We start from the raw sequence: 21,227 nt of genomic DNA on the forward strand, positions 1-21,227 counted from the left end.
CATCTATAACTATAATCCAGCTGTTTAGCTTCATTCCATCGTCCTCTGATCCCTCAAAATACATCCTTGCCTCAAGACGATTATAAATACTGCAAAATTGACGTTGCTTCAACTAACCTTTTCTTGAATATTTTACCGCATAAAGTACCTACTTTACCAGAAAGATTTCATTCTAATCCTAAACATGCATAGCTAAAAGTATATCTTTGTGTGTGCACTGTCTTATTATCTTCCGTTACTGTGTTACGTTTTTTCCGATTATTCAATGTTAATGACCTCAAGCTATTTTAAGTGTAGTTTTTTTCGCAAAAAGTGCACGAATTCTCACCTGCAGGGTTTTTTGTTCTATTTGTTTGATCTACATATTATCATTATCTTCCCGACCTTCCCTTGCCCGTTGTCCCGGCGTTTTGCCACGGCTCATGGGAGAACTAGTAAATACGTCAATTCTAGAGTCTGCTTGGCAATACCAAGAATTGACGTACGCACTAACTTTTACTATAGCGACTGCCATCTGACCTTTCGACTACTACTACTACTAGGCCTTATTGAGATGAAAAGCGACTACATACTTAAGTTCTGAAAAACTCATTGGTACGAGCCAGGGCTTGAACGCGCGACCTACGGTTTGCAGTTGCAGTCGCACGCTCTTACCACTAGGCCACCAGCGCTTCAACAGCGCAATTGATGCTTCTGTAAAAATGCTACGAGAATTCACAGTCAACTTGCAGTTTTGTTTATTTTTAAAAATAACTAATGTTTCTTTTAATTAAAATGAACTAGCTTAAGGTTTTAAGGCATTTTCCCTCCAGGCTTATTTTTTCCACCCTGTATGTATCTATCTTTACCTTCATCAAACTTTATATATGTATCTGTGCCTTTATTATGGCGCTCTAAAGGTTCTCATAAACCGATTTTTATGACTTGAGCTTGAATAACTTACGACGCGCACACGAGATTTTCTCTGACTTTTATGGTTTTATGAGAACCTTTTACCCTATCAATGTTTCTATAGCTCTATTATTGTTTACATCTAGAGAAGAATTATAGAACATTAAATTTATGACACGTTTTCTGCTGAAATTGCAGGGGTAAATGCATGTTTGTGAGAATTATGAGTCACGGAAAGTGTTGCCGACGAGTACCGAGCGCCGCTTGGGGTGAGGGCACGCGGGGCAGGGACGACCCCACCAACGAGACATCTGGGCTATAACCGTGAAAATCGAAGTTCATCAATTGCGGGCATTTTTCTCTTTCAGTCTAATTACGGCTTAGTGAGAGTAAAAGAGAAAGATCCCCGCAATTTGCGAATTTCGGTTTTCGCGGTAGTCCCACTGATTGCGAGTCTAGTCATACAGAACAGACGTTATTTTGCTAATATATTTTTTCTTTTCTCTAATATCCAAATATATAATATTGTGCTATATTTCCTGAATAAAACTATAGTGTATTATTTGACAATTTTATTGGAGAAAACCACTACAAATTACGATAGAAAGTTTAATGTTAGTTTTATGGTTTTTAGTACCTATTAATAATGCATAATTTGGGTCGTTGTTACCTTCACAGGTGGTTTACCGTTACAAAACTTGAATTTGATACATCGTGGGCCAATAACGTGACACACCTATTTCTAACTGTATTTTTGGTTAATATGCATAATGCGATGCAGTTAACCGAATTTCTGTGTTAAACATTCAAAATGGCCGTCTGCAACAAAGCCAATTAAAATAGTTTTAGATAATTAATTTTAGTTAAATTATAATTAATTGTGGACTTGTACATTTTTTATACATATCGTGCCTCGAACATTACTGTACGCTGTACGACTCCGTAAGTCCGTACATTACCGTACATTAGTTCATCCGTACCGTACATCCACGATGACGCGCAGATTTGTCAAATCTAACCTTTAATGACATGAGAATACGAGTTAAGATACGTGTCTTCGTGAATTACACGATCTATATTTGACAACTTCATTATGTTCCGTCATTCTTTCTGTAATTCGTAATTTCATCATTCCCATAATTATAATGTCAATAATAATGTCATTACCACATTGGCATAACCAGGGCCCGTACCTTTCATGCCGTTGACAGAAAAATGACGTCACGCTACATAGAGTATGATTCCAATTAGTATTTTCGTAATAATTAATCATTTATCAACCTCTTTAGGTAAGTTATACATATACTTGACAATCAGTACAGAAACGTCTAACTGACATTCATCTTATTGTCACTCAAATAAATAAAATATTATTAATTTTTGCGTCAACGGCATGAAAAGTACGGGCCCTGGGCATAACTTTCATACTGAAGCAAGCTATTTAAATTAACTTCATTATTTACTGTCATTCCTTTAATACAATCATTTAACTATCACTAGTAATGTCATTTCTTTAAAGTTAGTCATTTCTAAAAGTTACTCACATAGATATAGCACAATCGGATTAGGAACAACCTCGAAATCATTCGAACAGTCATTAAATTTGGTATAGATATAAATTAAAGGCACTTTTTTCATGCCCACACCATTTGACATTTGGGGACCTCGAGGAATCGCAGCCATCTTGGAAATTGTGTACCACCCAGGAGAAATTCGACGATTCGAGAGTAAAACGTGAATTTCTCCTGGATGGTACACATTTTCCAAGATGGCTGCGATTCCTCGAGGTCCCCAAATGTCAAATGGTGTGGGCATGAAAAAGGGGCCTTTAATTTATATACATACCAAATTTCATGACCGTTTCAGAGATTTCAAGGTTGGTCCTAATCCGATTGTGCTAATAGTGTTTGGCCCGTATCAGGTATGCAGTAATAACAATTCAGTTACTTACAAAATCAATTTTGGAAGAAAAATAATTTTCTTAAATTAAAATTAAATTAAATTATCATTTATTTCGACCAACTACGACTACAACAATCACAACAAAATAATTAATTACAATAAAAATTAAATTAAACTAGGTAATGAATTAATTAAATTAAACTAGGTAATGAATTAATTAAATTAGATACTACAAATAACGAAAAAAGCATGTCAATGTTAGTACCTACCTATATCTAGTGTTAGTGCAACATTACATATTGCCCAATACATGGAACGCGCTTCTTAGACTGAGATTTTCATCACAGATTAGTTCATTCACGACGTATTGTCTGTAATTTGAGTCGTATTGTCATGTTTTTAAGTTTTGTTTTGCCAAATCTGCTCGTGATCGTGAATGGGCTCGAACACATTTTAGAAAAAGCTCACTTCTGTGGACAATATCTTAACGTATCCCGTTTTTCTTATTTGAGTCTCAACTACTGCAAAAGTGTATCCTGCCTGTAAGTATTTAGCGTAAAAATTTGTATAACGATTTTATAAAATGTGTATGACCAAATTGCACTATTTCACCGATTACCGCTTTTAAAATGTAGTTTTGATCATAGGTATCTAAAAAAGGTTAGCAAGAAAATTTGGCTTTAAATTGCATTTATTTCATGATGTCCACGTGAAAGTCGCATAAGGCTAAGAAAGTTTTATATTTAGAAATTAAACTAAAAAGTGTTTATAGTCATAGTCAGTTTTATTTATTTATAGTAGTAAGCGGTAGTAGATGGTGGACATAATTTGGTAGTTCAACGTAATTCACCATTACTTATATATTGGCATGTAAAACTTTTACAACTTGGAGATTTTACTGATTTTAATGGCATTCTATTCACTAATAATTCAAGAAAAATAAACAAATAAGATAATTATATAACTAACCTATAAAAAATAGAATCTAAATCTAAAAATAAATAATAAAAACTATTCCCCTGCCTGCGGCATGGTGCCGTAGACGCTGCATGGCAGCATTTCCTCGTTGTATCGCAATACTTATTCTTTGTGCGAGGAAGCTGCTAGCTCTACGATCACTGGTGGCGTCTGCTAATTATTATTTTCCTAATTCCTTAAATAGTGTAGACGTATTCAGTTCGGACTCCACGGGCCTTGGGCTCCATTAAAGGCTCACGCCACGGGTCTCGACGCCAAAAGGTACGAAATCGTATTCGGGGCAGAGACCCCGAAAGATATTTGGTTTTTCTTAATTTTTCGCCCGCCTCCGCCGATAGATTTTTACTCATAAATCAATTTATTTGACAGTAAAATTTTACAATTAGAAATGCATCGGGTTGTGTTTACAGTGAGACCGCGTGAATAGGTGATGATTGGCAGTTTTAAAAATGCACTTATTTGTCCTTTGACTTTGCATTATTCTACAAACAACCGTCACTATTACGAATGCAAAATGCACCGTATGAAGTGCATAATTATTGTGTTAGCGGTTAATTTTGTTATTGTGTGTTTTATTCCAAATTGATGAGTTGTCGGAAATTGTAAAATTGGATGATATTTAATTTGTTGCAGTTTAATTGATATAAAGTGTGAATGATTTGAGGTAAAAATGCTTAATACTTATTATTTTTAAGCAACTTAACCCCGAAGTTAAACAATATCAAAGTTTATCCCATTGTCATCATACCAGAATCCTGAAAAAATCGAAGGAACTCTTCTAATATTATACTTACCGCCCCATTCTTACTTTTTAGGGTTCCGTACCCAAAGGGTAAACCGGGACCCCGCTAACACAAAGACTCCGATGTCCGTTCGTCCGTCCGTCCGTCACCAGGCTGTATCACATGAACCGTGATAGTTAGACAGTTGAAATTTTCACAGATGATGTATTTCTGTTGCCGCTATAACAACAAATACTCATAAGTACGGAATCCTCGGTGGGCGAGTCCGACTCACACTTGTTCGGTTTCTGGGTTTTCTAGGTCGTCTCTGGGTCCGTATTGGAGCTTTTGAGGTCTTTATTTATGACGGCTATCCATGTAGTTCAAGTTCCAGCACTTTTCTTGTCATGTGGTCGGCAGGCCTCCTCATGACATGACCATACCACCGAAGTCGTGTTTCTTCCAGCTTTTCAGGTATGGGTCTTATTTTGAGAATGCATTTATATTGTAATTTAATATAATGAAAGAAATAAATCTAAATCATGTAGGTACCTAGTTTAATAATTAGTTTAGTGTAATTTGCACCTAGTTTTTTTTAGAACATGACGATCATTAGGATATACTAGTACTTAGTTATTGTATTCCCAGACTTTGTTTTGACATGAATTATAAAATTGTTGACATAAGACTGTTTTTTTTTATGTTTGAATTGTAACCATTAATTTATTAATTAATATTATGTGAATATTAATGACGATCATACTAAATTCACGTAGATTAGTTAAGCATAATTTATACTGTAATTTTATATTATAAGAATAAATATCTAAATCTAAATCATATGTCGCGCGATGTTGCCAGACATGTCGGGCGAAGACCGGCAACGTCGCGCCACTTCACCCGACGTCGCTGGCGACACGTGTCGCAGGACATTCGTCCCCTAGTGTATCCTTAGCTTATACCTTTATGCAGTTATACATAGACGGGTCATTATCCATCGTTAGCTAGAGATTAGATTACGTCAAAACGTGGGTTTCCCGTAATACTACCTCGTTTTCTAAGTGTATACTACCTACTTCCGTTCGAAACCGCACATATGAGTAGTTGCAGAAATCATAGTGACTTTATAGATTACTTGTGGGAGACGTTTTCCTTAATAGATGATACTTGTAAAGTAAGGCATAAATTAAATATTATATTACTATGTCCAGCCTGTGACTCTGTTCATGACCCATGTGCACTGCTGCCATCATCTCTACTAATATTATAAATGCAAAAGCTTTTTTTTTAATTTTTAACTATTTTAATTCTTCAAAAAATGATGAGATATGTATTTTTTATACCACGTCGTCGGCAAACAATCATCCTGCCCGCCTGATGGTAAGCAGTCATCGTAGCCTATGAACGCCTGCAATTCCAGAGCTGTTACATACACGTTTATCCTACCTTCAAGTTCGGGCGGCCTACAACTCTTCTTACTTTGTTTTATATTTCGCATTTTCATGAATATTTATTAATATTAGTATATAGTATAAGTATATAAAAATCAATTATGAAAGAGTGGGTAAGTAGTAAAAAAATATTTCGTGTCGTACGTGCGCACATTGAACATATAATGAAGAAAGAAATAGGTACGGGAATAAACGATGCAGGTAGATCAATAGATCTCGGATAATTTACTTATCGAGGAAAACGATTATAATATAATATGCAATTACTTCCGTTATACTGATGCATCTACATTAAGTTGAAGGCAAGAATAATATTTCCGTAAATAATGTATATGTTAATGTAGAGAACCCATAAAATTTAATTTAATTTTTTTCAATAAAGGGATTCAGTAGAGAACTATTAAATTTCCCATACAATAAAACTTAATGATGATAGATAATTTGGTGCCACCGACTCGATCAATTGAATACGAGAGTCGCATTACGAATTACGAGCACATTATGCCCACCTACTCGTCTTACATTTTTTATTTTATTAGTCTATTTGTGTGTCCCACTGCTGGGCAAAGGCCTCCCCTCTAGCTTTCCAATGCTCCTTGTGCTAAGCAAGATATTCTCGTCTTACATATTAACAAATATTTTTTATAATGTCTTTAAAGTAGTCTCACTACTATACACCGTGTTTTTATTGAATTCCGTTAACTTCGGTGTATGAGTAAGTACGTATAAGGAAACTAAATGGCATAGGAAATTAAAAAAAAAATTATAGTTTTTTGAATTTTCGATTTTTTATAAAAAGTAATTAAATGCTGCATATAGCGTTATTGTAACACGGGCATTACATTTAACTCAACCAAACAAGAGAAAACTGTGACGTAACAATGACATTTCAAACATCCATCGTCCGAGATCGTACTAACGTTTAGTAGCAAATGTATGAACTCGTACTAAACACTAATCAATATGTAAACAGGCCCTAAAGCAAGTGTGCACGCTCGTAGGGCCCTTATAAGATAAAAATTAATTATTGATTATCTCGGAAATGGAGTTAATTAGAATACCAGTGTCTTTGAGAAAGTTACTTAATTTAAGCTCAGGAATGCACCCTTGAAATTAACGGAAATAAAAAAACACGGTGTATATACATTATAAACTTCCTTCTAGTAACCTCCTTTCCTTCACTTCTTTATTTTCCTTTATTAACTATTTTCTTTAGTATAGTAGTTTAGTATTTTCTGAGAGTATTTTATAAGGTATGAAGGGAGGTAGCATATATTATGCTTTATATGACAAGATCGTACAAGCGCTCAATCAATATTTTTTATTTGATTTGGGAGATCCGATGTGGATCCAGTAGCAATCCCGGTCCATTCCCGGGCTTCGGCACCATGTAGGAAATATAGATCGGTGAGACTTAATTAAAACTGAAATTGTACTGTACTGTAATTAGGTACATCCCAAGAGAACTAGAACTTGGCATTTATATAGATCTCAATTCTTTTTCCACCGAAGTCAACAACGACGCGTACCTTTTTTTTTTATTACGAAAAGGTAAGCATTTGACCACAATCTCACCTGATGGAAAGTGCCGATGCAGTCTAGGATGGAACATGCTTACCTAAAAGATGTCTATTCACTCTCGATTTAAAAAGGTCCAAGTTATAGTGGACTGGGAATAGATTTGCAGGAAGTGAATTCCACTCCTTAGCCATGCGTACCTATTCTTATAATATTGAACTTGGCTCTCGTTTCACATTTATGTTTTTGATGTGATACTATTTTACTACCTGATTGCCATTTAGGTAGTATGTATTGTTTTAAAAATAATTAAATCACTACTGAACTAAAGGACCGAGACCAATTAAGAGCTCTTAAGATGAGCTAGTTCCTTTCGATACAAGACAATGTTTTTCCACTTCTAAATATTTTCCATTCTCCAAGATTTAGTATGTTATTGACACAATAAAAAACTAGGTTTATACGTTTTCCTTTTTTTTAATATGCAAAACATTTTTTTTAGCAAATCCTAAAAAAAATCTACAACTATTCCACCCCTGGAGCATTTAGCTCTAACGACTCCTCTCTGGCCGGCCAATGAAGGCAAGCCAGAGCTGAAGGTCCCTTTGGGGTCCACTCCGACCGACGAAAACACGCCGGAGACGGAGACCCTGACCGACTCTCGGGAGTACTCGGGTCCGTGGGGTCGTTACTCCCCAACAGCTCGCCACAAGCTGCCCTGCGGATATAAACCTAGAATATATTATGTTGGAGCGATCGACATCAAAACCAAAGTGATTTATTAAGATTTAGTTAGTGGACAACGTTTTCTCCCGAAATGGAATTTCGAAGAAAAAGTACCGTTATTTCGCTAGCTATTCTTCCCTCTATAGTACGTTCCAATAAAAGTACGGTTTTATTTTTTTACCTCAGGAATACGTAGATTAAATAAATAAAAAAATAATATAGGACATTATGTATTACACAAATTGACTAGTTCCACAGTAAGCTCAAAAAGGCTTGTGTTGAGGGTACTTAGACAACGATATATATATATATATAATATATACATATTTATAAATACTTAAATACATAGAAAACACCCATTACTCAGGAACAAATATCCATGCTCATCACACGAATAAATGCCCTTACCAGGATTTGAACCCGGGACCATCGGCTTCGTAGGCAGGGTCACTACCCACTGGGCCAAACCGGTCGTCATGATCATCATCATCATCAGATTATATCTCTTGTGTAGCGAGCACCGTATCTTTGTTACAGCCTTACCTACTAGCCCTTTGCTCCCATTAAGCAACATATCAAACAAGTAACGCGTGCTGTTGCAACGGCATCCGTGAAACATCCGAGGTCGTGCGTTGCACTTCCCTGATGAAAGAGCCCGCTCAGGCGCGACGGTGTTCAATGTTACCCCTATGGCCCGATTTGAGTCAACACTGTGACTTGACGCGTGTGAAGAGTCGAAAAGAATGCTGATACACAGAGGCCGGGAAACGAAGGGTTGCAGGCCAAGTAGATAATGTAGATATAGACATAGGATTGGGATATGCAGCCGGCAACCCTGTTTTTCGCCGAGATAAGTATAGTGCTATTTTTAAAACTTGCAATGAAAAAAAATGGAAGTCAATTTGTTTTATTCGCTACAAAAAAATTACGAATCTACTACTATTTTTTTTTACGGCTTTCCCCTCTTGTGTATTTTGGCAGGAGGGATTTTGCCAATGACGACGTTTCAAATTATTTGATAGTTGAATGCCAAGACGTTGTGTCACAATTTGACGTATAAAAACAAAATAAAGTTGCTTTACGGGCCTAGGTGTGTAAGGCTGTATGAAATTCCTTTACATATCATCTTCAATCATCATCGCACCGGGTATAGTAAGTCAAGTCAACATTTTATTGTAAGTTTGAGAAAAAATTGTTTCACCACACATAATATCCATGAAAACATTTTGGATTTGGCTGTTTTGTTAAATTTATGTGATATTTAAAGAATGACTATAAAATCTTTGAAGATATAAGTAACTTTACATATCGGCTAGTTTTGTGACAACTTTTGCTTTGGCTTTTACGGGCGCACTACATTTTTTTATAATTACTTTTCATATAATATAATTTTATATACCGCCATTTTGAATAACGTAATAAAAGGCAAACTACTATGTTACCTAATCAACGACATACATAATGTTATTCATGGTATAATGGTTATAGCGTAAAATTGACACTTCGTCTAATATACACTGCCATAATTATAACATACCTACTTTAAGACAGATTTGTTCTAACTAATGACATTATATATTTAATGTAGGTGTCAATAGAAATAATAGGCTTAGAAAATTGGGTTTTGTTAGGTTAGGTGAAATACGACCCCGTATATATAACATGCAAAAAAACAAATGTTTTTGATTGTATAAAGTATTATGTTATATTAAAAAATAATATAACAAAAGTCATTATATTATATGTCTTTATACTATTTTTTTTATTATAAAATAAGCATTATATCAATTACAGTTTAGATTGAATCACAATTTAACAAAATCAACGTATAATAATAATTACATTATTAACCAGTTATAAGTAATAATATACGAAATGGCATTATGGCAAGTGTGTAGTTTTTTTGTAATTATATTAAATAAATAAATAAATAACATGACATTCAGAAACATTTTTACGGTTTTCGCAAATCGGAATTTCGCGTTTATAGAAAACACGCTGTCATATGTAGGTATTTATATGAATGCCTTTTTTAATTCAGTGATTATAGCAATAAATAAGTTTTTGGCAAAAAAATCATTTTAGGTACAAGCTGTTATCGCTGACTGTATTTTTTTTTCCACAGGCAACTAATACTCATCGAGACCATTCTAAAAACCCCAAACACAAGTAGGTTGCATTGTTTAATCACAGAGTTCCTATGGCTACCTCCTGTCTCCATCATCCGATTGCTTGATGGTACCATAATATGGCGTTGTCACCCGACCTACATATGTATGTAAATTTTCAGCTTCATCGGAAACCGGGAAGTGGGTCAAATGTAACCGGCTAGATTTGTCCCATACATACTAACAGGGCAAGTTAAATAAAAGCTTGTAAAAATAACGGCATCTTTTTTATAGAACAATTTATTAACCTCATTCGAGTCCAACCACAAATTTCACTCTCAACTCATATAAAAACCTGTCGGAATACCTTCAACGATACTGTGCCACTTTGTGGGTATCATAGGTACCATATATCATGCGAGCCCTTGCGTCTATTACAATAATATAATAATATTAAGGATTTAGTTAGACGATGCGAGAACTAGCATGCGAATTTCATTACATTGCGGTATTTGATCGGTCGGCTGAATTGGATATAACCTCAATAGTCCGCAAAGTAACTAAAATCGTATGCAAGTTCGCGCGCCGTCTAAATGAGCACTAAGTATCAGAGTTAAAAAATAATTAAAAAAACGATCATCAAAATTATCTTTAGAGACGTAAGAGTCTCCAAGACTTGAATTCTTATATAAATTATTAAAAGACAAAAAAAATCTGACGAACAGAAAATAACCGAATAAAGTATCTCACGTTAATGCCACTCAAAAATAAAGTTACATAATAACACTACTTTTAACATTATCTCAAATTACTTTAAAATATATCTTAATTGTTTATATATTCCATAATCTGCATATTAATACAAATCAAGATATTGTTTCTGCATCAGCAAATAATCTCATTTTTATTTCGCTTCTGCTGGGTAGAGATACCATTGCGTCACTATTTTGGAAGGGATTTATAGAAAAACTAGAGAAATAAACAAGTACCTACTTATAGTTCGTTTTTTTTTTTAATTAGAAAAAACTTCTACTTTCATGATACTACTATTTTACAAACGTTTTTCAATAATCTTCAATAAAAAGACACGTCAACATTGTTTACCTTTTTTCTAATGCTAACTACTTATAGGCCAATAGTCCATGCTAGGAAAGTACCCACATAAATATCAGGATCGCGTTAGTAGTTTGGATTTTCGCAAGCCTAGCATTAAGACGGCAGATTTAAATTTTTATTTAAAATGATGGTAAACAAAAATTTTAAAGAAGTAAAATTGGCAAAAATCTCCAATAGGTACTATAAAATGCGAAAGTAACTGTTTGTCTATCTGTTACCTGTCCATGCTTACACCGCTTGACCGATTTTGATGAAATTTGGTATGAAGATTGATTGAGACCTAGGGAAGAACATAGGGTAGTTTTGTCAATCATCATCATCATCATTCCACGTAGACAAAGGCGCGGGTAGAAGCTAGTATGTTATATACCCTATTGGCCTATATTTTATATTTGTACTTTATATAATTAACATTTACATTTTTACTTTGTATTAAGTATAGTAGAAATCACGTTATACCGATAAAGTAGGTACTTATAGAATTCCTAATACATTTTCTTAATAAAAAATGTAAATAAAAGAAAATACCTATTAACTATAAAAATACCTTCACCCTTTCAAAACCAACCTTTGCCTCCTTCTCGAAAACAAACACTTCGAAGCACTGAAAACAAAACACTCGCGACTCGAACTCCCAGTTTCGAATTTCGAATACAAAGTTCGGTTTCGAATGACACCCGGCCCTCGCGGCCGATGGACAGCGACTGTTTTCTTACGTGTGAAGATCGAAAGCCTGTGCTTGTAAGGCTGGCGCATGCTGGGCGTTTTGAACGCATATTTGGCCCTTCGTTATTTATCAGAAGAACTATACTACTAGTAGCTCTGTGACCTGAAACCTCGTGAGAATAGCTTAAAAACTGAATAAAAGTATGAATCTAAATAAATATACTATAACTAGTGGCTCTCTAAAATGTAGACCTCGCCAGTATAACATAACTGAAGGAATTGGACTTACCGCAATTTAAATCAAAACTATTCAGGTGTTTTTTTAGAAAAAATGTATTACAATAACATGGAACACTTTGCCATTTAGTAACGAAGCAAATATAGATATAAGTTATGTAAATATAGTTGTAAGGTTATTTAATTTGTATGTCTGTAATAGGCTGAAAATAAACTGTCTATAGAATAAGATCCTTTATGTATACCCATTTTTTTTTACAAATAAATACAATATAATGCACTGAAGCTAGTTTTTTGGCAGATAGTAGCCGATACTTAGAGCCAATAACGACGCCAAGCTCAATCAATGTATAGTTAGCACTAAGCTAGACTTGACTGTAAGTGTTAATTTAAGGAATAAAATAAACTAAATTAAAAAATAGAATAAAACTGAATAATTGTATGGCACCGCCATTTTGAAAAAATCCAAATACTGAATGGACAAAAAAACGGATACTTTTGCTAACGCTCGGTCAGTAATAATGATCTTTGATGACATTCATATTTCTTCTGACTGGGCTTTGTTTAAAAACATTTGAAGACATGTTTTTAACGTATTTTTATTACTTAAACGTTACTTTCCTAAGTAAATTGTGCATTTTCATAAGGACCCTTCTCTGATGGAAAGCCACAATTAATATGCTTAACTTTCAAAACATGCTTACAAACATTTTACAAATAAACTTCCATATGGACCATCATATCTATCGCGGTAATAGAAGACAATATAATAATTTTATGAGATATAGTTCGCAGTAACTGACATGATGTGGTTTATTAAAAGCATGCAGGAAGGTAAGTTACTCGTAATAGAATAAATGGGCTTTTCTTCCGAGGGCAATTTTTACGTGTCCGGGGCAAAAAAAATGGATTTACTGATCGAAAAATCTGAATAAAATCAGGCGTTATCTTTAGCCTTTAATCTCTCTGGGACACTATTAAACATTTATTTATTATTTTAATAATATAAAAAAATGATATTAATAAATTGTAAATAAATTTAGATAAAAAAATGAAACGTGATAATGTAAAAGCATTTTTTAATTCAGTGCCGGCACATGATCTCGGTGTTTTTTAAATTTCAAATATCTTAAATCTATATGGTTCTAATAGAGGCCTCCACTACCATTATTTTTTTTATATTAAGGCTAGATTTTAGGAAATAAATTCATATCAAAAAAGTAAAAGAAAAAATCAGCACCGAAGTTACGTACCCAACGTCATCTCGGAGAATCGCCCAAATATATATACGTATCAAAGCTAGTAAGCTAATTACTAAACGAATATTACTATTTTCTTATCATACTTTCCTTTTTATAAAATAAAAAACATCACAAAATACTTGAAGGTTTTTCGTCTCTAGTCAGCCTTACGCCTTAAACTGCCGGCCCAATTACAAACTGCAAATTGCCATCGTCATATAATTTTCTAGTAGCTGGGTACCGTACGAACTTACGATGCATTATATTATATATTTTGACGTTTTGCTGATCACTTCAACTACAAGAGGTACTTACATTGTCACATAAAAATTATGTCTAAATAATGTGAGTCGCGCCGGTCGCGCGTGCATTTCTCTCTTACTTGTCTGTATATGTATAGACGCGAGCGAGAAACCGAATGATATCATTTTGATGTCACAATGTAAGTTAGTACTTAGTATTGATATTCATGCCCACTAGGGCATACTAAGACTAAAACTCTTGGTCACATCACAACATCACAGAGCTGCTGCTCCAGTACTAGAGACAGACCAAGACAAGTCTGCAACGATTTTGATAGCAAGTCAAACTTCTATGAAACTATGACGTATAAATAACACTTGCACTAACCTTTGGTCTAACTCCAATTCAGTTCTTGACGCATTTGGCATTTATTTACGACCTGAAGCCCGATTTAAATTTATTATTTTGGTTTTGAACTAACTAACTGGTGTCACTTTACTAGACCGCATCCATGGTAGTTTTGAAGTTAAACATTTACCCGAAAAAATAACCGAAGGGCGACTTCGATGGTTTGGGCAAGTCATGCGCCGAGAGCCCAAACACATTGACATGACACGCAAGGTGCTGGATATGTTCCCCAGACAATTGCGACGAAGAAGACCCCGACTAACATGGCTGACAACAGTGAAGAGGGATATGGAAGAAACCCAAATCGCACCTGACATGACCCAGGACCGAGAAGCCTGGCGAAATATAACTTAGAGAGCCGACCCCAAATAATGGGAAAAGGACAAGGAGAAGAGATTATGGTTTTGAACTGGTTTTGATTGAAATCAAGATATAATTTTGTATAAATGAAAATATCTACATACTTACTTACTTACTGCTGTGCCCTGTGACGCAGCGACCCGAAGTGTCACACGATAGGTGTCTGAATTAAAAAAAAGATGACGTCACAACTCCGCTTAATTTTTTTTAGTTCTACGGGTCAAATTGATTCAAATAGCCTAAAGATCAATCATACCCATTTTCATGTTTTTAACACAATTTGTAGCGTTTTTTGGCGTACCGCGTAGCATTACAACCACAATAACACAATAAGCTGTAAGATCTACCGTACTCGTACTTACTTATTAATTAACTAGGCAATAAGCTAACCCATCTGTATTTAAGGGAGTTCCCTCTGCCAACAAACTGTCTTGCAGTTTGGCAGAAGAAAACAAAATTGTAAAAGCAGGGTTTTTTTACCAGAATAAATGATTATTTGTTTTAATTTTATTTACAAGTTTTTACAGAAAACACAGAACACGTAGGTATACATTATTGTCTATGTACATACTAATGTTTGTGAAGAATATCTCAGTCTGTATTTCTATACAGCGGGGGTATTTTTAGGAGCTAAATAAATAAATAAAAAACAAAATACATTTTTTTTATTTTTTTTTTAAAGATAAGTAGGTAAAAATCAATCAAAGACATCACAGTTTCCCTTTTGTATTTTTTTATATTAATCTCTTCATTCTCTCCTTCTCTTGTTTGTATAACTATTGAAGTAGAATTTAAGAAATAGAAAGAAGAAAGATCCTATGCTAAAGACACAGAAGTAGTGGAAGAAAGCAGGCAGCGGGCAGGGGGTTAACTTTTGTTGGTAGTACAGATGAGAAATTACGAGAATGAATTGTACCTGGAAATAAAATACATATTATGAAGTATGTTTGTGACATAAAACAGTTACCTAAATATTTATTTGGTTTGCTATTATCTTGTAAGGCCCATGGTCCTACCCGATTGAAACCTTTTTTAAATGGAACCACTTGCATACTTATTACGTTCGATTTAACACAAAAAAATAACCATATGTACTATTATTATTTATTATTTATTTATATTACTGGTGCGCCGGGTGCGGGGCAGTCCCAACATCATCTTAAGAATGATAGGGGATAAGTCTGATTGTCCGCTAATCCTACACTGTGCGGGACTACATTACTCTATGGGCTCCATACAGTGGTAGCTGGTAGGTTAAGTACACACTTAACCTACCAGCTAGGTATGTACTAACCCTTTTGAAACTGTTTTTTACTAACAGAATGTATAATGTCACAGTTACATGAAATAAATGTTTTCAATTCAATACAATTTCTTTCACTTTTAATCTCAAATTCCTTTTTTTTTGTATGTGGTCTACGCCTTAGGAGGATAGGGAAGTATTTATTTATCTGTTAATAACTACTACCAAAGTGTTGTTATGGAAAAATGTGTAAAGGTGAAGTATACGAGTAAGACATATTCGTGCTTCGATTTTGTACAGTGTTTTACCTACATATCGGGTAACTCAAACTCAAAAGTTTTTGGAAAAAATTTCATTTTTGTTACAAACTTTTATCGCTGACTGTAGGTACTTTTTTTAGACAGGCGACTAATACTCATCGAGCTAATTCTAAAATCCCCAAACGCAATTAGGTTGCGTTGTTTTATCACAGGGTTCTTATGGCTACCACCTGTCTTCATCATCAGATCAGCTCGATGGGACCATAATATTGCATTGTCACCCGATTTATATATGCATGCAAAATTTCAGCTCAATCGGAAACCGGGAAGTGGATCAAATTTAATTTGCAAGATTCGATTACAGACCGGCAGACAGAACGGGACAGGTGAAACTAAATAAAAGCTTGTAAAAAGTTGATGATTGACAATTCAATTACCAAAGTACAGATGTACGAGTAGTGCATAATTATTTTCCATCGTATATTCACGTAAACGTACGAACATGTCTTGCTATTTCATTTCAGTCAGTCTTGATACAAAAAGTACTGAGGTTGACCGAAGTAGCATGACAAATACGAACGTTTCCGAGAAAATACGATGGAAAATAATTATGCACTAGAACTGTTAAGTATGTGGCCATGTCTAGCGCCATTTTCAGCTGTCAAACTCGGGGGCCCGATTATTTCTTACCCTCTTATTCTTAAAACTTAGCAACCTCTTACAAACCTCTTCTAATTTTGTTTCTTTCTAACAAACAGAAATGTTAAAATTAAGGACTGACAAACGATCAACGGCATTCTAGTTTTGACAGACGTTTATGATAATCGCCATTAGACTTTGCTCATCTTCTGATGATCTTACATACCTAATTAATTTTTGCTACTACTAAAATACCATCGTCTACAGGTACCTACATCTATGTATTTGACATACGTTTATTGAAACGCCTATAGTTTTTGTTGGAGCAATTTCGACGAGACGGATATTTGTCGATCAATTCAGAGTTTGTTTACCAGCTATGTATGTTGCTTGAAATAAAATAATACCGTAACGAGCTAACAGTACAGTGTTTTCACGAAATATTTTTCCGCGACCGCTCCTGCTGTGAAATGAGTTAATATATGAGTTTTTATTTAAAAACAATTGTTATGTGATATTATTAGAGCTGTGGGCGCCCAAATGTTACGGTGGTCGCGTGCATGTTTCCGCCACGGCAGAAGATGTGGTGGAATATGTCCGCAAGAAGATTCGTTACGAGCTGAAAGTATTCCAGCTGCGATCACGGCATTACGTCCACTTCAGCTCGTTTGTGGTGCGCGTCCCGCGGTCGCTGCTGGAAATAATCGCGAGCGCGGACTTCTGGCCGAAAGGTGTGATATTTCGGCGGTTTCGTGGGAATCTGCCGAATCCCGCACCAGAACAACAGGTGGCGCAACCGAAAACTGCGTCGTCAAAATGATATTTATATTTTAAGATTTTTATTATTGTAGGTATGTATGTTAGTCTGTAAGGTATGTACCTATATATGGACCATAGTTGCCTGAAAATAAATTATATTTAATTTAATTTTTTTATACACTTACCAATTGAATCTTAGTAAGATGTTTCTTCCACCAAACATATTTTTGATATTCTGGGCCCATGGAACTAATCCCATAATACGCGTACATGATCACGTGGACGAGACTGTTGGACAAAGAAATAATTACATAATATGATAAGTATTATATAATTATAGATAGGTTATATTTATAAGGAGCATTACAAATATGTATTTCCAAATTTATTTTATTATAAAATATCGTAAGTTTAATTTAATATAATTTTTAGAGTAAGTCGTACTAACACTGTATGGACCAAGGTCTGAAATAAATGATCTTTATTTTATTTATTTTTTATTTTTTTTATTTTTTTTATTTTTATTTTTATTATCTACGAGTGAATCTGTTTTTTTATTTATTAATTTTCACATACCATTTATCTTTGTTATACCCGTTAAATATATGCGTATTGTCTCGCTTGCCTAGGCGCGACAGACAACTTGTACAAGGCAAGCGCTGCAATTCTGGAATGCCTATAACCTATCTGGAGTTATAATATCATTGATTACATATGATACTTATAACGAATGTTTGATGTTGTCGAATACCACCAGGTACCAGACTGCTGTCCTATTTGAACGTACGTTAAAACGGGGCGGAAAAGAAAGCGTAATGACACTTCAATAAATGTAAGAAAAATGACACCTATGTGGTAATGTTTGTACACATATTTATCAGTTTTCAGTTGCTTACATATTATTCTGTGACTTGCTCAGATTAATATGACAGGTGATATGTGTCAATATTTTTGATTGGTTAATCTGTACAGCTACATATGTACTTTTCTATGCTCATTTATTTTTGAAGCCTTAGATTTGCTCATATAATTATGAACTCGACTGTACATTTCCGTGAAAACACGGTGGAAAATAAATATGCACTACATTTGTAACGTTGCAAAAGTAATTCTGCTGGAGTCATGAGTCTGACGCAGGTTCCATTCCTGGCTTATCTTCTTCATTTTTTTTTCTATTTCAAATCATTTAATACTGTAACGTTCCGTAGGTCTTTGTCACTATTTCTTTCAAATATAACATCTATTTTAGATAATAAGTGAAACCTAAAATTACCTATTAAGCAGCCCCACCACCACAAAGTGGTCAGTCGGGTGATACATCAGATGCAGCCACGTCCAGGACACCATGGCCGTATGATGGTACAGGTGGAGGAACGTCACCTGGTTGTCCTTCTTCCGAAGCACGAAAAACACCGTATCGAGGAGGTCCAGATGCTTCGCGATGAAGTAAGGATATATCTCTTTGATGACCTGGAGGTTGAATATTTGTAAGTATTTACAGCATTATACAGGACTATTGCCCTTGTACATATATTATTAGTTAAATACAAACTAACTCCTTGCAGGTCCCCTCCTTGGGGACATCTTGTAGTGATGATGCCGTGTTTAACTATGTATCTGGCGTACTGTGGAATAAAATAATGATAATAATTAGTATATAAATACAAGTAAGGAAAAATAACACATAACAACTTTAACAAAACGTTTTTAATAAGAGCAATTTATAAGGTCACCAAAATGGATCCCTGGGTCAACATGGAACAATATATAAAAAAAAAATAGTATAAACATTAAAATAACTTAATATCTGAAAAACATAGGATACCCTATTATGCTTCCATATTGAAACTGTAAAATTTTGCTATACCTATATCATCAACTGGCTTTCTTCTGCCATAGTTTTCAATATTTTATCCGGTGTCACATTATATCGACTTAATTTATATGTATAAATCAGGGTTGGAATTACCATACGTTTGTGTATACTTACTAGAAATACAATGTAGGCCGAAGACAGGACTTGAAAAGCATTATATTTGGTTAAAATACTTTTTAAGCTGTATGGTTCTCTGTTCTTCATATAGTTTGGCAATATCTTTAGAACTACCAATAGATACAGGGCTAGTACTAATCCTAAACCTATCGAGGTTTCTGTGAGAGTCCATCTGTTAACGATATCTGTGAAACAAAATATATTTATGGACTATATAAAATGGATTGGTGACAGAAAAAATTAACGCCTTTTACGCAATAAGACGTGACGTCTAATTTACTTTGTTAAAAATAATTTGTTTTTAATTTTGGCCGCACGGTCAACGTGTTAAATATGAATATCAATGTATCAAGGTTTTTATTGTTATTAGTTCCCTAAATTTACCAACACTATAAGTAATTAAAATTTCATAGCTATCAGCACACTATCCTATTTATTATAAGAAGGTAGCACGTATTTCGACGGGCATTATTACTTTGTATTTTTTTTCTATACAAAAATCTTAATGTCCAAGTATAGTAACAATAACAATATTTGTTTTATCCAGAGCATAAAGAAAGTACGAAAATTCCACATAATATACTGCCCCATTCTCCGTCTTACTTCACCTTACCATAAACTTAAAATTTAAATAAATTTACTCACCGTTATCATCGAGGAGATTAATATGTTCTATATTCTCTTCATATGCAGTTTTTAATTTTACATAATCCATTCTTAAAATAAAGTATAATCTGCTTTTATTTACCTAATTTATTTATCATAAAATCAACAGAGAAATTTCGAAATGCCTATTAACATAGTCGCGGTTGCTTTTATACTGAAATTAAACTTAAATTACTTTCTAGCTCATTAGCTGACTTTTAAGTAGATTGATTAGTGATTTCAGTGGTCATTCGCCTTTGTATGTTAATATTATTAACTAACACCTAACAAATCGCTGGAAAAGGATAAAAGTCGATACGTTGCAGTTTAATTTCAAATTTAGTAATAAGACTTAAGGTTGAAAATTAACTTAGTCTTTGGAATAGGCTACTGTATTAAAATGCGTTAGATTATGCGTAAGGTCAGAAAGTAAATAATTAATTATCTATTGTTATTGTCGCATATGTATGGTAATACCAGGATAAATGGCTATAGTTTCTCTAAAACGCCTTAGAAACCCCGTTCAGTATTTTTATATTTAGGTTTGGGATTTTTAATAAGTTTTCGCACGTAACAAATAGGTAAAATTGTATTTTTATGACAACACGTAAAAATGCATTTTTTCTTCCGGGAAAAGATGATGACTTCTAAATGATTTTGTAAATTTTAAATATTTACTAAACTACTAAATGAACTAATATCAAAGTAACATTCAGAAAATAATCTAGCGATTCATTATTTTAAGAATCTTACATCACAGTTTCACACTAATGTATGTTTTTTTTTTTATGTTATGGATGTAGTTTAGCTCCTCCGTGCAAAAAGGAAACAATTAAATAGGAGGTAAGTTATTAGGGATAACTATTAAACGTCTCGGTAATCTATTTCTCCCTTGTGGCCACCTTGCCCGGAATTACCCTATTATACAAACATAAATAAATATAAATTCTCTGTCTGTGAAACGAATTCCTTTCAGCATTGCTAGTTGATAATACTAGTCAGAAAAGTAGAGGTTAGAAGGAATATAATGTCTACGGTTTGTTTTTTCATTTATTCTATGCCACAATGATTATAAAAAATGGAATTGATATCTAATTTACAAAAAAACAGGCCAAGAGCAT

The 21,227-nt window shown here is 34.2% G+C and overlaps 2 protein-coding genes across 2 annotated transcripts in view; both read right to left on the reverse strand.

The window, feature by feature from the left end:
- The window catches only part of LOC133519622 (elongation of very long chain fatty acids protein 7-like), a 57,072-nt gene extending 44,889 nt beyond the window's left edge, over nucleotides 1-12,183 (reverse strand). Inside the window, exon 1 of the mRNA XM_061853653.1 lies at nucleotides 11,981-12,183. Coding sequence (XP_061709637.1) covers nucleotides 11,981-12,168 — 188 coding nt within the window. The 5' untranslated portion in view covers nucleotides 12,169-12,183. The remainder of the gene's footprint in view (nucleotides 1-11,980) is intronic.
- Nucleotides 12,184-15,240: 3,057 nt separating this feature from the next.
- LOC133519443 (elongation of very long chain fatty acids protein 7-like) lies at nucleotides 15,241-20,470 on the reverse strand. Its single transcript, XM_061853450.1, has 6 exons — nucleotides 20,107-20,470; nucleotides 19,459-19,646; nucleotides 19,025-19,093; nucleotides 18,742-18,938; nucleotides 17,654-17,756; nucleotides 15,241-15,483 (listed from the first exon to the last, which is right to left on the reverse strand). The coding sequence occupies exons 1-6, from the start codon at nucleotides 20,174-20,176 to the stop codon at nucleotides 15,316-15,318; spliced, it is 795 nt and encodes a 264-aa protein (XP_061709434.1). The 5' UTR covers nucleotides 20,177-20,470; the 3' UTR covers nucleotides 15,241-15,315.
- Between the last annotated feature and the right edge of the window lie 757 nt (nucleotides 20,471-21,227).

Source organism: Cydia pomonella, chromosome 7 (genome assembly GCF_033807575.1).
Source record: "Cydia pomonella isolate Wapato2018A chromosome 7, ilCydPomo1, whole genome shotgun sequence".
Lineage (NCBI taxonomy): Eukaryota > Metazoa > Arthropoda > Insecta > Lepidoptera > Tortricidae > Cydia > Cydia pomonella.

What these genes read in the sequence shown, in the direction of transcription:
- LOC133519443 (XM_061853450.1), bottom strand. Translation starts at nt 20,176, where the DNA reads ATGGATTATGTAAAATTAAAAACTGCATATGAAGAGAATATAGAACAT. An exon ending in TAATCTCCTCGATGATAACG is followed by an intron (nt 19,647 to 20,106) that starts GTGAGTAAATTT and finishes TTTGTTTCACAG; the next exon opens with ATATCGTTAACAGATGGACT. An exon ending in CGGCCTACATTGTATTTCTA is followed by an intron (nt 19,094 to 19,458) that starts GTAAGTATACAC and finishes TTTATTCCACAG; the next exon opens with TACGCCAGATACATAGTTAA.